The sequence below is a fragment of the Amphibalanus amphitrite genome, unplaced genomic scaffold (assembly GCF_019059575.1).
Source record: "Amphibalanus amphitrite isolate SeventyFive unplaced genomic scaffold, NRLGWU_Aamphi_draft 000315F_arrow, whole genome shotgun sequence".
NCBI classification, from domain to species: domain Eukaryota; kingdom Metazoa; phylum Arthropoda; class Thecostraca; order Balanomorpha; family Balanidae; genus Amphibalanus; species Amphibalanus amphitrite.
Window position 1 is genome coordinate 153,262 of NW_024881810.1, and position 12,405 is coordinate 165,666.

The 12,405-nt window shown below is 51.7% G+C and overlaps 1 protein-coding gene across 2 annotated transcripts in view; it reads right to left on the reverse strand.

Moving 5' to 3' along the window:
- LOC122388258 overlaps nucleotides 1-11,351 on the reverse strand; it is a 32,186-nt gene extending 20,835 nt beyond the window's left edge. The window contains exons 1-3 of one of the 2 annotated variants that reach the window (XM_043379167.1): nucleotides 11,176-11,351; nucleotides 4,222-4,338; nucleotides 1,143-2,814 (exon numbers count right to left, since the gene is read on the reverse strand). In XM_043379167.1, the coding sequence (XP_043235102.1) occupies nucleotides 1,586-2,814; nucleotides 4,222-4,338; nucleotides 11,176-11,194 (1,365 nt within the window). In that variant the 5' untranslated portion in view covers nucleotides 11,195-11,351 and the 3' untranslated portion in view covers nucleotides 1,143-1,585. Of the gene's footprint in view, nucleotides 1-1,142; nucleotides 2,815-4,221; nucleotides 4,339-11,175 lie in introns of those variants that run through there. The other variant, XM_043379165.1, reaches the window with a different exon arrangement.
- Nucleotides 11,352-12,405: the final 1,054 nt, after the last annotated feature.

The following is a 12,405-nucleotide window of genomic DNA, read 5'->3' on the forward strand; positions in this document are numbered from 1 at the left end:
GCTGGGGGGGGGTAAATTTTACCCCCCCTGTTATCTCCCGAACTAACGGTCCGATTTGGAAAATTCAAACGCCAATCGAAAGCTCTCATCACGAACTACTAAAAACATGTACTTGATTTCAAGTTTAAGGTCAAGGTCAAGGTCAGGTCAAGGGTACAAATTGCAGGTTTCTACAGTATCGGCCTTGCACCGTAGTTGCCGAAGAATGGAGTCATGGACTGAGACTGATCGCCCAAAACGTGTTCTTAGGCTACCAAGACAATATTCGTTGCATACAATATCATTCAGAGGTCAAGGTCAAGATCAGGTCAGGTCAGGTCAGGTCACCAAAAAACAAAATATAGAAAAGGGCATGTGCGACACATGTTTTATGGGTCATTTTACTCATAGAATTCAATAGGCACACTCAATAAGTGATATGGACCACCTCTGGATGAATTTCAGGTCGAGGTTAAGTCAAGGTCAGGTCAAGTGAGGTCAAATTTTGAAGTTGGTTGTTAAGGCCTAAAAAGGTGTCTATCTGATGCAGTTTTTCACGGCGAATCGAATGGTGCTATTTTTGTTTCCGTACGAGGTCTAGAACTTCCAAAAAAGTCATTTTTCAAAAATTTTGTGTGTTGTGACGTCATAAAATTTTGAATAACTCCCACATTTTTGAACCGATTCTTCTAAAATTTGGTATGAAGGTGCACATAGACCACTTCTCTGACATATATTCCGGTTTTTTCGATAGACTCAAAATTTTGGATTTTATAATGATTCTCCCAAAAAAGTCAGTTTTTTGAAAAAAATTAGGCCAAAATCCAAAATTTTCAAAAAACCGAGATAGCCATTTGATAGACAAAGTAACATTACGTATAACCTTTTTTGTTACGTCTTGATTCCTTTAAAAATGAAGATGTTAGCGGCGTTTGAACTTTTGCCGTTTTTGAGGCGAAAATGACGAACATGACGTCACTAAAACGTCAATTTCTCAAAAATTTTCCGACGGATTTCGCTCAAATTTTCAGGGAACGTGTCAAATTGATGTAAGAAAAGGTACTGAAAGTTTGGCGGCGCTGCGCGCCGCCGTTTTTGAGATATCGCAAAAATTCGCGAGGGGGGGGTAAAATTTACCCCCCCCCAGCCCCGCGCGGGATAATTAACTGTCAGGTTAGTCCTAAGGCACGGTGGGATAGCTAACTCTTAAAAACTGTTCCTGCCTAAATGCCTTCGCTCCACTTATGTACGGGTAAGTACATTGTAGTCATGAACAAGGCATCAGAACTCCAACGAATTGTTTACCTTTCGTAGAAAAGGCCGTTGAACCAAGAAAGTACCTTAACCAAGAAAATGTTCTAACATCTCATAGTCAAGCGACGTTATGCATATTTTAAAATTCATTCCCACTTGGTACCTATCTTTATTTTCTTCTCATGTTGCACCTTTTCCCCAAAGCACACGTAATAAGCGAGCCGGTTAACATAACCATAACAATTAACAAAGTATCTCGCGACCACATATCATTCCCATCTCCACGCCCCGAAGTAACCAGTCCGGTCGTCCATTGACCCATCTACCGTCCCTCCGTGAGGTCACGGTGAGGTCACGGTCCCCGGCCGACCACCGCTCTCGGTCCGCGCCACTGTGGGGCCGGCGTGGTGGGGGGCGGCGGTGGCCGGGTGGTCGGGGGCCTCTGGGCCGCCTTGGCCCGCTCCACCCGGCACTGGTGTCTCCTGCGGTTGGCCGCCTCCGCCACGGCCACCAGGTCCGAGCTGAGCACGTCACACGTGGTGACGATATTGGCGCGCTCCCACCAGCGGTGACGCAGGCGCGCCGTCAGCTCGCGCGCCGCCTCGTCTCGCTCGGCGGCGGTGGCAGCCGGCTCCAGGCACACGTCGATGGTCCAGTTGTAGTTGTACGGAGAGCGCGACATCAGCTCGTCGACAAAGTGCATCAGCTGGGAGGAGTTGCCTGTCGGATGGCGCGCCACCGGTGTGGGCGGCCAGAGGAACGGGGAGCCTCGCCGGCGCGCGCGGTTGTTGTACGTCACCACCAGCCGGCGGCCGGTGTTCCAGAGGTCGTTCAGCACCAGCTCGTCGCCCAGAGTGACGGGCGCCATCCAGTCGCCGAGCCGGCGCTCCAGGATGTCCACCAGCACCGCGTGCCTCTCCGGGCGGCCCTCGAAGCCGCGCAGGGTCGCCAGGTCGAGCACCACGATCTCGTTGGAGCGGCGCAGGAAGCGGCGCAGCTGTGTGAGCACCGCTCGCAGCGGCGTGACCCCTCGCCCGCCGCGCACGCCTCCCCAGAAGGCGATCGGTGGTGGCGGCACCCCGGGCGGTATCACCAGTCCCGGCGGCGGCAGGTAGGCCACGTGCAGGTCCAGGAAGCGCACGCCCATCATCAGCTGCGTCCACACGTCGATGGCCCGGTTACCGGCGTCGCGGGAGCCGACGAGGAAGACCTCTCGAAGCCGGCGGTCGCCGATCAGGTCCTTGCTGGTCACCATCCAGCTGGGGTTGCTGCGCAGGCAGCTGGAGGCGTTCACCCGGCCGTCGCGCATGTAGGCCACCCAGCGCCCCAGGCAGTTGTCGTTGACGTAAACCTCCTTCAGCGGCGGCAGGCTGAAGGTGAGTTCCGTCTGGTGATGCCCGCGGGCAGTCTTGGGCGTGACCCGCGCCAGGGGCGTCGTCAGGTTGCGGACTGGGTCGGCGTCGAACACCCCCACCCAGTCGGTGGGGGCGAGCGCGCGCGCCTCCCAGTGCGCCACCAGCGTGCGTGCCGCATGCGAGAGCGTGAGGAAAGCGTGCGTGTGCGGCTGGTGCTCGGGACACTCTGCAACAGAGCGGACGGCCGTCACCGGCGGCTCCGGGGTGCGGGTGCAGTCATCGGGCCCGCCGCCGACCTACCAGCGGCGTTGACACCGCCCGTGAGCGCTGTACACCCCCGCGCGACCCATTATGTACACAGGGGAGGTTTTGCGAACCGGAGGCGCGCCTTTGTCACAGCTCGCAGACTGTAAAAACGGACCGGGGCTGGGACGGAAAGTGGCGCGCGGCCGCTGACTGGCGGTGCTGGGCGTCACCGAACCGCCGAGCGGAACGCCATGCGTCATGGCATGCTAGCTGACATACGTGTGTCATGACGTGTATGTCGGCGCCACGCGCTGACATTGTCCGGTCGTTGCCATCGCTGATGTGATGTGGCAGTGTGCAATGTGCACTCAGCACTTATATAATGCGCTGGGACATTGAGCTGACGGGATTTACATTACATGCTGTAGAATTAGATGCAGCTGTTTGTATGCTGGTAGGGCATTTTTTTTTTTTTTGGGTCAAAACACGCGTAGCGCTTTATTCAAAGGGCAAGCAAAGAAAAAAAGACTGAATGAAAAATGTCGCGAAGCGTAGTTCACGCAATAACCCCTAAATCAGAATCTGAAATTCAGAGCTGGGAATCCAAACACCGCCGGAATGACTGGCGGTCTCGATCGCATTACAAATGAGGTCTGAGTAAGCGGTTTCTGATCCGTAAGCCGCCGGTCGGTGATGGATCGAGTTCGTTTCTACGCGAGCCGAACTAGAGCACGTGCTGACCCGCGCAGAGCCGGGGTCCGATACAGTCGCTCGACCGCACGGTGATCGCCGAGCGGTCGTTTGTTACGCTCCTTGTAACCTTTCTAGATTTTCGCCTCAACACCGGCAGGGATCGCGCTTCAACGCGGTGGTGGCGTCAGCCGCTGCTTCCTAATTCAAGTCAGGACAAGATCACATTAGCGGAACACATTAGCGAGTGCGACCGGCGCGGCGGCGGCCGGGTCATTGGGCCAAAGGGGTCACGGAGGGGCGGAGAGGTCACGGGGGTCAGCGGGTTAGTGAGGAGCGCGCGGCGGTGCCGTCGGGCCAGGTGCAGACATGCGGCGCGCGGTGCAGCGGTGCGGCTCGCATACAATGGACAAAGCGTGACGTCGTGTTTGTTTCTTACCGTTCTGTCATCGCCGGTCGGTACTACGGAAGAGGAAATGAGACCAAACTCGCTTGTGGTTACGATACATCCAAGTGATTGCGACACAGAGATCCAGTCCTGGCATCTACACACAATGGGCGGGGGTAGATAATTGCCGGAGTGGCCGGGTCGGAGCGCACGCGAAGGTCGAGGACACCGGGCGCGCGACCCTGCCGCTCGGCACGCGTCACGTGGCACGCGTTACGGTTGCCCGCCGCCGTGTGACGGGTCACTTACCGAAGCGGGGTGTCGGTAGGGCTCCGTGACTCCTGGAGGCTCCGGGTCGGGGCGGTCCGGCGGCGCGTGCCGCCTCTCCAGCGCCCAACAGCGCCGCCAGCAGCAGCACCCACGGGCCTGTCGGCGAGGAGGCCATCCTCTCAGAGCAGCGTCACACACCGTCACAGACCGTCACAGAGTTTGCCGCCGCCGGCCGGCCGCGTGCAGCGCGTCTGTGGACCGTGCGCGGGGCGCCGCGGACCTCCTCAGACGCCGCGGACCGGACCGGCGCGGACCGGCGGCGGACCGGTGGCGAGCACCTCTGCCGCAGTCGCGCCGCTTCGGCGGAGCCAGGAAAATGGCCGCAGAGCTGGCGCGGCCATGTTGCTGGAGCGCGGCGCCGCCGGCCGCTGGGGTCGCCGCTGGGTTGTCCGCTACGCCGGCGGGCTCACCGCTGATGGGGGGTTTCCTTGTTATCGCGGGGTGACGAGGTCGCCGGGGCCGCTGTGACGGCGCGGCAGACTCCCAGAGCGGCGGAACACCGGGCGGAAATTACCGCTCCGCCGCGAACCCCGATCGCCACACTCGGCCCAGCGCGGCGCTCGGGTTTTTGGTGCAGGGCGGTGTCGCTTTGAGTGCTGTCCTGACGCCTGTACTTGGGCGAGGTAGCCCCGACATAAGAGTGGGCTAGGGGTGGGGAGGGGCTGCAGGTTCGACGTGAACGACGTAGAACGGTGGCGTGTATTAGGTCGGAATGTTTCCCCTGTCCCAGCGCGCTGACACAAGACACCAGCAGCTGAAATTGACGCTCGAACATTCTGACAGACGACGTTTTAGCTGCCTGGAGGCTGAAGTTGTAGCACATTTTGCAGCTTTGTAGGCTATGTCCAAGTCCATTAAGTTCCCACGAGTGGCCGACAAGTTTCTGGATACCGTATCGACAGACAGTTTTGGCGGATTGGTGCGACATAAATCGGCGTGTTGCGGGAGATTTGAGCTGATATATCATCCTTGTAGACGGTAAATGCCTGAAGTTCCTTATTCAAGGCGCCAGGAGTGAAATTTAACAGTCATGAAACGGAGTTTTGTCAAACGATGCACCGGGCCATATATGGCTGGTCGCAGCCTTATCAGGTAACGTTACGTTTGCAATGTAGGTGTGATTGCGTGGTTGCCATTGGAGGTAAAGTTTGTTGTTTCTATCCGTTATCCATTGACCTACTATCTGTTTGAATAGAAGCTTTGCTTAGTTTTGGTGACTAACTGGTGAGTAGTTCTGAAGCACAGCAGTGTAGGCTGTCACAACGCCTGATCGATCTACTGAATGGTGAATGTTCCTCTTCCCTCTTGGAAGCTCTTGAATGAGTCAGCCATGTTTCTCCTAAGTTGCTTACTTCCATTACAACCTTACATCACCTACATTTTCCCGACATCCTAAGCTCTCAGAAAGTACTTCTTGTGCTGCAACTCACGCCGGTTGTTTTGGCATCAGCAAGTGTACTTGCAACGCCTGATATCAGCTGTCGTTTGACGCTACAACTCATTGTCGTTTGTCAGTTCAGTGTGTACTTACACCCTTCGCTGTTTTCCTGGTTTGCACAGGAACTGATGACAGTTGCGTAAAACACTGTCCAACTTTGAACCGTGTGCCGCACAGGGAATGCAAGAACATTCTAAAGATGATATCACTCAGCGTTACGTTACGTAAGCTTTGACAATAAGCAGGTATTTAAAAGTGTACCGAAACATTTTACAATAGACAGGCATTTATAACTTTACCGAAGCATCCAGCGCTACCGCTAACCGCAGAGCGTTAGTGAAATAAAGCATTGAGGAAATTGCTAAGGCAAAGCGTGCAATGGCTGAATGAAGAAGTTGCAACGGACCAATTCCAATGAGCTCATCGGGAAAGATGGCCGATAGGTAGCTGGCCGTATTTCACCCTACTCAAATGAATAGATACGCTTTTGCTTTTATTACCAAACGAAATGCCTGATACCAGTATAACGCCTTTTGCGGCGACTAACGGAGCGAGCGAGAGGGTGGGCCTTGCACGTGCGAAATTGCGAGGGGGTACCTCCAACTGACTTGTGCACGGCACCTTACTAATCGGTCTCTAGCGATGTGCCAAATTTGAGCACAATCGGCCCAGCCGTTCTCGAGATCTGGAAGCGGCACCCTGCACGTGCGCACGTGCAAAATGGGTCCCAACTGACTTGTGCACGGCACCCTACTAACTGCTCCGTAACCGTGTACCAAATTTGAGCGCAATCGGTCCAGCCGTTCTCGAGATCTGGAAACGACCCCTGCACGTGCGCACGTGCAGCAGCACCCCAACTCTGGCACATGGATATGCATTGCCTAGTGGGTGCCTACCTACATGCCAACTCTCAGCGCAATCGGCCCAGTAGTTACCGAGATATTGCAACAATTACAAAAGTGACACCTCTTCGTTTTGCACGTGGCACGTGCATAAGGGGTCACCCACATGCATCGGGAATAGTGCAATACTTGGTAGAAGGAATGAAGCTACCCTACAAAAATTACCGCATGTAAATCGGTCAAGTGGTTGCTGAGATATAAGCCTCGCAAAAGCGTGACCACGGCCGGCCGGCCGGCCGGCCGGCCGGCCGCTCATACTCAGAAATTTCCGTTAATCTAAGGAAAGACTACGCTCGCTTCGTTCGCTCCGTAATAATTGCATGAAATGCATTATGTACGGTGCACCTATGCGAATTTCTCACCGCATTCAGTCCCCATCACGTCATTCATCAATCCATTCCACAGTACTCCCAGTAATTTTGCAAAGCTGTACAAAGCACACGCCTTCCCGCTTGAGCATGTCGTTAAAGCCGTGCTGTTATATTATCCGTGCTGTCATAGCTGTACTCCCTCAGCCGTACTGCCATAGCCGTACCGCCCTATCCGCCTGTCGGGCCGCGAGTGACCCAGTGCGGCGCGGTGGCCGGCGGACGTCATGTCTGACCGACGGACTGACCCGCCTGACACCGGCCACCGCCAGGACGGGCCAATGTGTCCGATTTGTCTGAGCAGGCCACGTTTACGAGCCACACGACCGCCGAAACCAGTTCCGACGGGGATAAAACCGCGCCGAGTGCCAGACAAAGCGGCCGTCTTAATATTTGTTCATCCGCTTTCACCGTGTAAGTGGCGGCCATTCGGACGGCTATTCTGTGGACTCCTGTCTTACACTGAACGTTACGGCCTGAATGGAGCCACACTCGGCGGGTGAAAATAGCGTTTGATGTTAATAGCACCGAAATCAGAGCTAAAATTTGTGAGAAAGCTCGAAGGCTAGGTATCAAAGATGACATTTTATTATGATACGCATCTCGCACTGGTGATTGCACATGGGGCAGGAGGAAGAGAAAATGGCTCCCCTTCAATGTGTCCCCTTCTCTGTTTGGCAGTAGCTTGAATAACACCGAGGGCCTGAATGGAAAGAAGTCTGAAGTTTTGGCACCCAGCTCTTTCATTCCCGTTAAATTATTCGGCGGCATTACGTTTTTTGTAAAGGAACACTAAAATATATTTAACCCTCGCCCTGGCAGGGCATTTTTCATAACACGGCCTGGCAGGGGGGGGGGTCGATGCGACCCCCCCCCCTCGCGATTGGCTCCTATGGCACCTAGAAACACCAAATTTGGTAGGTAGGTGGGCCCCCCGGAGTTCTCGCCCCTGTGCAAATTTGGTTGCTCTAGGTCAATATTTAGGGGGGTTTTGGGGGGTATAAATGTAAAAATTTCGCTAAAAACAGGTCAAAAGTTTTTCGCCTATAACTTTTGATCTAATTAAGATAGAGCAAAAAGAAAAGCACCAGTGAGCTCAGCACGTCAAGGCGCGTCGAATGATATACTTTTTAGCTTGCTTAAGTGTACTTAAAGTTTTTCTTAAATTTTAAGTAAACTTAAATTAATAAATTAAGTTCAAATTAACCAAATTGCATCATAACGCATATCATTTGATTCGGCTGATCACGAGGAACACAATGATACCATTTTTTAAGCTCTAGCGTCATTATGTGCCAAGTTATTGGCAAAAACGTCATTTGACCTCAGTTGACCTCATTTGACCTGACCCATGGATAAGTACACCAAACAAAGAAGCACCAAGTGTCCTGCTGTTAAGTACCGTGGTTTCAAAGCACAAAAGTGATAAAACGAAGCGGATATCTCCAGTAATTTCCGAATTTAGTATTTTCCCATAGGCTTAGCATTACGACGTAATGACCTCTAACTGACCTCAGGTCAGTGACCTAAAAAAACCGGACTATATGTTATACACCTCGGTGAACTTAGCACATCCTGAAAGTTTGAAGGAATTCAGTCGAAAACTGTGAGTTGGACAGGTGCATAAAGAAAATTGAAATTTGACCATGACCTTGTACCGGTTTTTCTGACCTGGTGACCTGACCCAAGGTCACCAGGACCTGAAATTTTCAGGTCATATGTAAAAAGGCTGCCCCATAGGCTGTGCCAAATTTGGCGGCGCTGCGCGCCGCCGTTTTTACGCTATCTTCGAAAAACCTTAGGGGGGGGTCGCATCGACCCCCCCCTGCCAGGGCGAGGGTTAATTAAGCTGTGTACGTACCTGCTTAAAATGTATGACAACCATGGACGATTTGGTTGGTTTGCGTTTTTGTCATGTAAATTGCGAAAACGTCACAACAGCGATCACTGCCCGATCACCGATTCGACGGCATTTTGACACTCTTATTCTATATTTATTTTAGGCAGTTTTTACATGTTATAGACTTAATTCAACTCTAATAGCTTGGATCGGTGCCAGCGTTTGTAACAGCTAATGCATTTTCCGTCTCGTATTTTTCTCCCTTTGCCGCAGCTTTTCAATTTTTACGTTGTATTGATTTTATTTCAGCGCCCTCTGCACTCGTATGGCTGCCATCATAAGTCGAAGGTTATGCACTGGAAAATATTGCAGCTGAAGGAAATTGGAGTTGGCGAGCCGGATACAGCTTGCAAAAGCATCAACAGCTCGCTCACTTGCCAATATTTCGGTTGGAACGGGTTCGACCGTCTACAGATGGTGTGAAAAATTCATAAATTCACCATCCTGCAATCAATTTGAATATATTTTCATTTGCATCCGATATGGTTGCGCTCTATTACGTAAATGTAGTCTAAACGAATGGGACGGTCTGGAACACCAAAAGAAATAAAACCAAATTATCTCAGTAAATCTCACGAAGAAAAAGCCAGATGCGGCTTGTCCGATATATGTCAATAACAACTGGATCCGGCGTGGGATCCGTCAGCGGGACAGACCTGAGCTGTTTTGGAAAGATTTAAGGGCACAAAAACGACAGTGATCAACTGATCAATTACAAATTACGTAAGGCTCCGGGCAATGTCATTCTATGGACGGGACGCAGACGTTTTTGAAGGACTTCATTGTCTTCCTCGATTAGCAGATGTCATCCAGCATGCATAGAACATATACCGCTAAAGTTAACATAGCATGATGGGAAATTAAATGGATTGATTTCCACTTAGCACGATTAGTTCAATGAGATACTCATGGAAGTTATCGCGCTCTCACTAACGATATTGTCAAGGAAATTAGCTCATTTTGATATCAGCATGGTTCAATCTATTCTGTTGCATTGTTACCAATCATACCAAATATAGTTCGGTCATGATCGTTCTAGTTTTTTGGATGAGTTATGTAAAATCTTCTTAAAACTTCTCACGAAACAATTAGGAAGTTAACCCGGCAGTTGCTGGGGTATTTCGCCACCCACCGTTTGCTGGGGGGGGGGGGGGCGTTAAACGCCCCCAGTCGATAACTCGAGAACCAATAGGCGCAGCGAAACGCACGAGGCGGCAAACGAAAGAACGCGACGAGACGCTTCAGATGAGTACTTTGAAGTTGGATTTTGAGGTCACAGGTCGGGTCAAGGTCAGGTCAAACACCTGAAATTGGGCTTTCAGTAGCATGGACTTCAGGACTTCGCAATGGGCGCCTCTCGTCAAAAACTCTGTCAGAACGGTGCACAATCCATCATATAAGGCCTACAAGAGTGTCAGCTCCATGTAGGGGTCAGTCAAGCATAGGTCAGGGTCAAGGTCAGGTCAACCGGGTAGGCACATATCCCCGAAAATCAAAACTGATATCCGCATCCTGTGACACATGTTTTATGGGTAATTTGGGGCGTAGAACACGATGGTGACATTCATTTTACCATATGTGTACGTGTTTAGCTCAAAAAGTTCAATTTAAGAAATGCATGTATCATGGTCGTGAAGTAGTCACGAGAAATTGCCAAGATTCAGTTCAAGATTTTGGAGAATGTGGAGCGATAATCAATAATCGAAGATAGCCATTTGATTGGTCATGGTATTGGCATTCTAATGGCGTTTACAGCATGTCTGTATGTCTATTCTGTGATTTTATTTGATTTTTTGAACATATGCCGTTTTTGGTCGAAAACTCAGAAATCATGACGTCACTAAAACCTCGATATCTCAAAAATTTTCGGACCGATTTTTTTTTGAAACTTTGTCACCATACACTTCAATCAATTCCCTACAGGTACCCAAAATTTGGCGCGCCTGCGGCGCGCCGTTTTTATGCTATGGCCCGGCGAAAAAAGTGGGGGCGTTTAACGACCCCCCCAGCAACTCGCGGGTTAATGGACCAGTTAAAACATGTTAACCACTTATGTTAGATTGTTACAAGGGGAACCGTTTCAAACCAAGTGATCTATTTTATGGCTAAGACACCCGACTAGAGTCGACGAGTCTCTCACAAGGTCTATTATCAGCCTGATCTCGAGCAGTGTCCCAGCTAACCATACACGATTTCCGGATGAAAGCAGACTCAGCTAGCCCTCGCGTAAAAGCGCATTACGCTACATGAAGACGCAATTTGGCTCTAGACAGCTCGACCTAGACACTGTCTGTGCGAGCTATGTACATACATACGTACACCCACCTTGTGTGAATGCCAGCATGGTCAGCGCTGGCGGCGAACGTCGGCACGGAGCTGCGGCGAGCCTGGCGCGGAGCTGCGGCGAGCCTGGCGCCGCGCTGTCTGCGGCCGCGACACTGGCGGCGCGGCGGCGGCACGCGGCGCGGCAGGCCTCCAGGACGGGTGGCGGCCGGACGGGTGGGATTGGGGGCCGCCTTCGTGTCAACTGAGCGGACGGGAAGCCCGCTCTGCGAGACAGAGGGGGAGAGGGAGGGAGGGAGGGAGAGAGGGAGGGAGGGAGGGAGAGAGGGAGGGAGGGAGGGCAGAGCAGGGAGAGGTGGGAGATGCTGAGAACAGAGTGGAGAGGGAGTTAGGAGACTAGATGGCTAATCTACATGCGAAAAAAATGTTGTTGACAAGATGAGGAGAGCTGAGCGAGATTGAGGAGGTTTTGGTATATTGAAATTAGTCATAAGCAAAGAGTGATATTTTAATTGTCATTAGACATTACTTGTGATAAGGGCTACCTATAAGACGGGCAAACGGTGAGCGCCAGGCCAGACTCTCTGGCAGGAAACAAGAGGGAAGGAGGAGAGAAGTAGGCGTTTCATAACCGCTATCTATCGCCTCTCGGGATAATGGGATCAGGAATAACAATTTATCGCCGATAGCTTGGCTGGATTTTCCCGATTTAATAATTGGCCAGGGCGGATCGTAATCTCTGCTCCATTTCCGTGAACACATCAGCGCGGACAGTGGGCGGGTCAGCGGCGCTGGAAGGGGTGGGAACGCGTGATACACTACCGGGAAACTACGTGCGTCGCACCCACATCAGGAGGCATATCTAGTCGCTAGGTAGGTGTGTGGTATTAAAGAGATGAATTAAATCCGTGATATCATAATGCACTAAATAGTTGCTTATTGCAAACTTCGGTTAAACGGTACGGTTGATCGTGAACAGGAACTTTCAGTTATTAGCGAATCAGAGTGAAGGCAGTGGATGCTTACAGTACTTAGGTGCCAGTTTGCTGAGGATCTCGGGTATATACCTATACCGGCTATACCTTGGATCTGCATAAACTTCAAAAAGCCATCAGCACGGCTTCGCGGTAATTGCATCAATGCCTGCGCTTTGATCATTCGATGGCTGGCGGAATCGCAAGCTATTTGCTTTGAACTATAAGTAGAGCGGTTTCTTGGAGAGCTTGTTCCCAAAAGCATTGATTTGTCGATGTTGAGCTCCGTCGAGTGTGC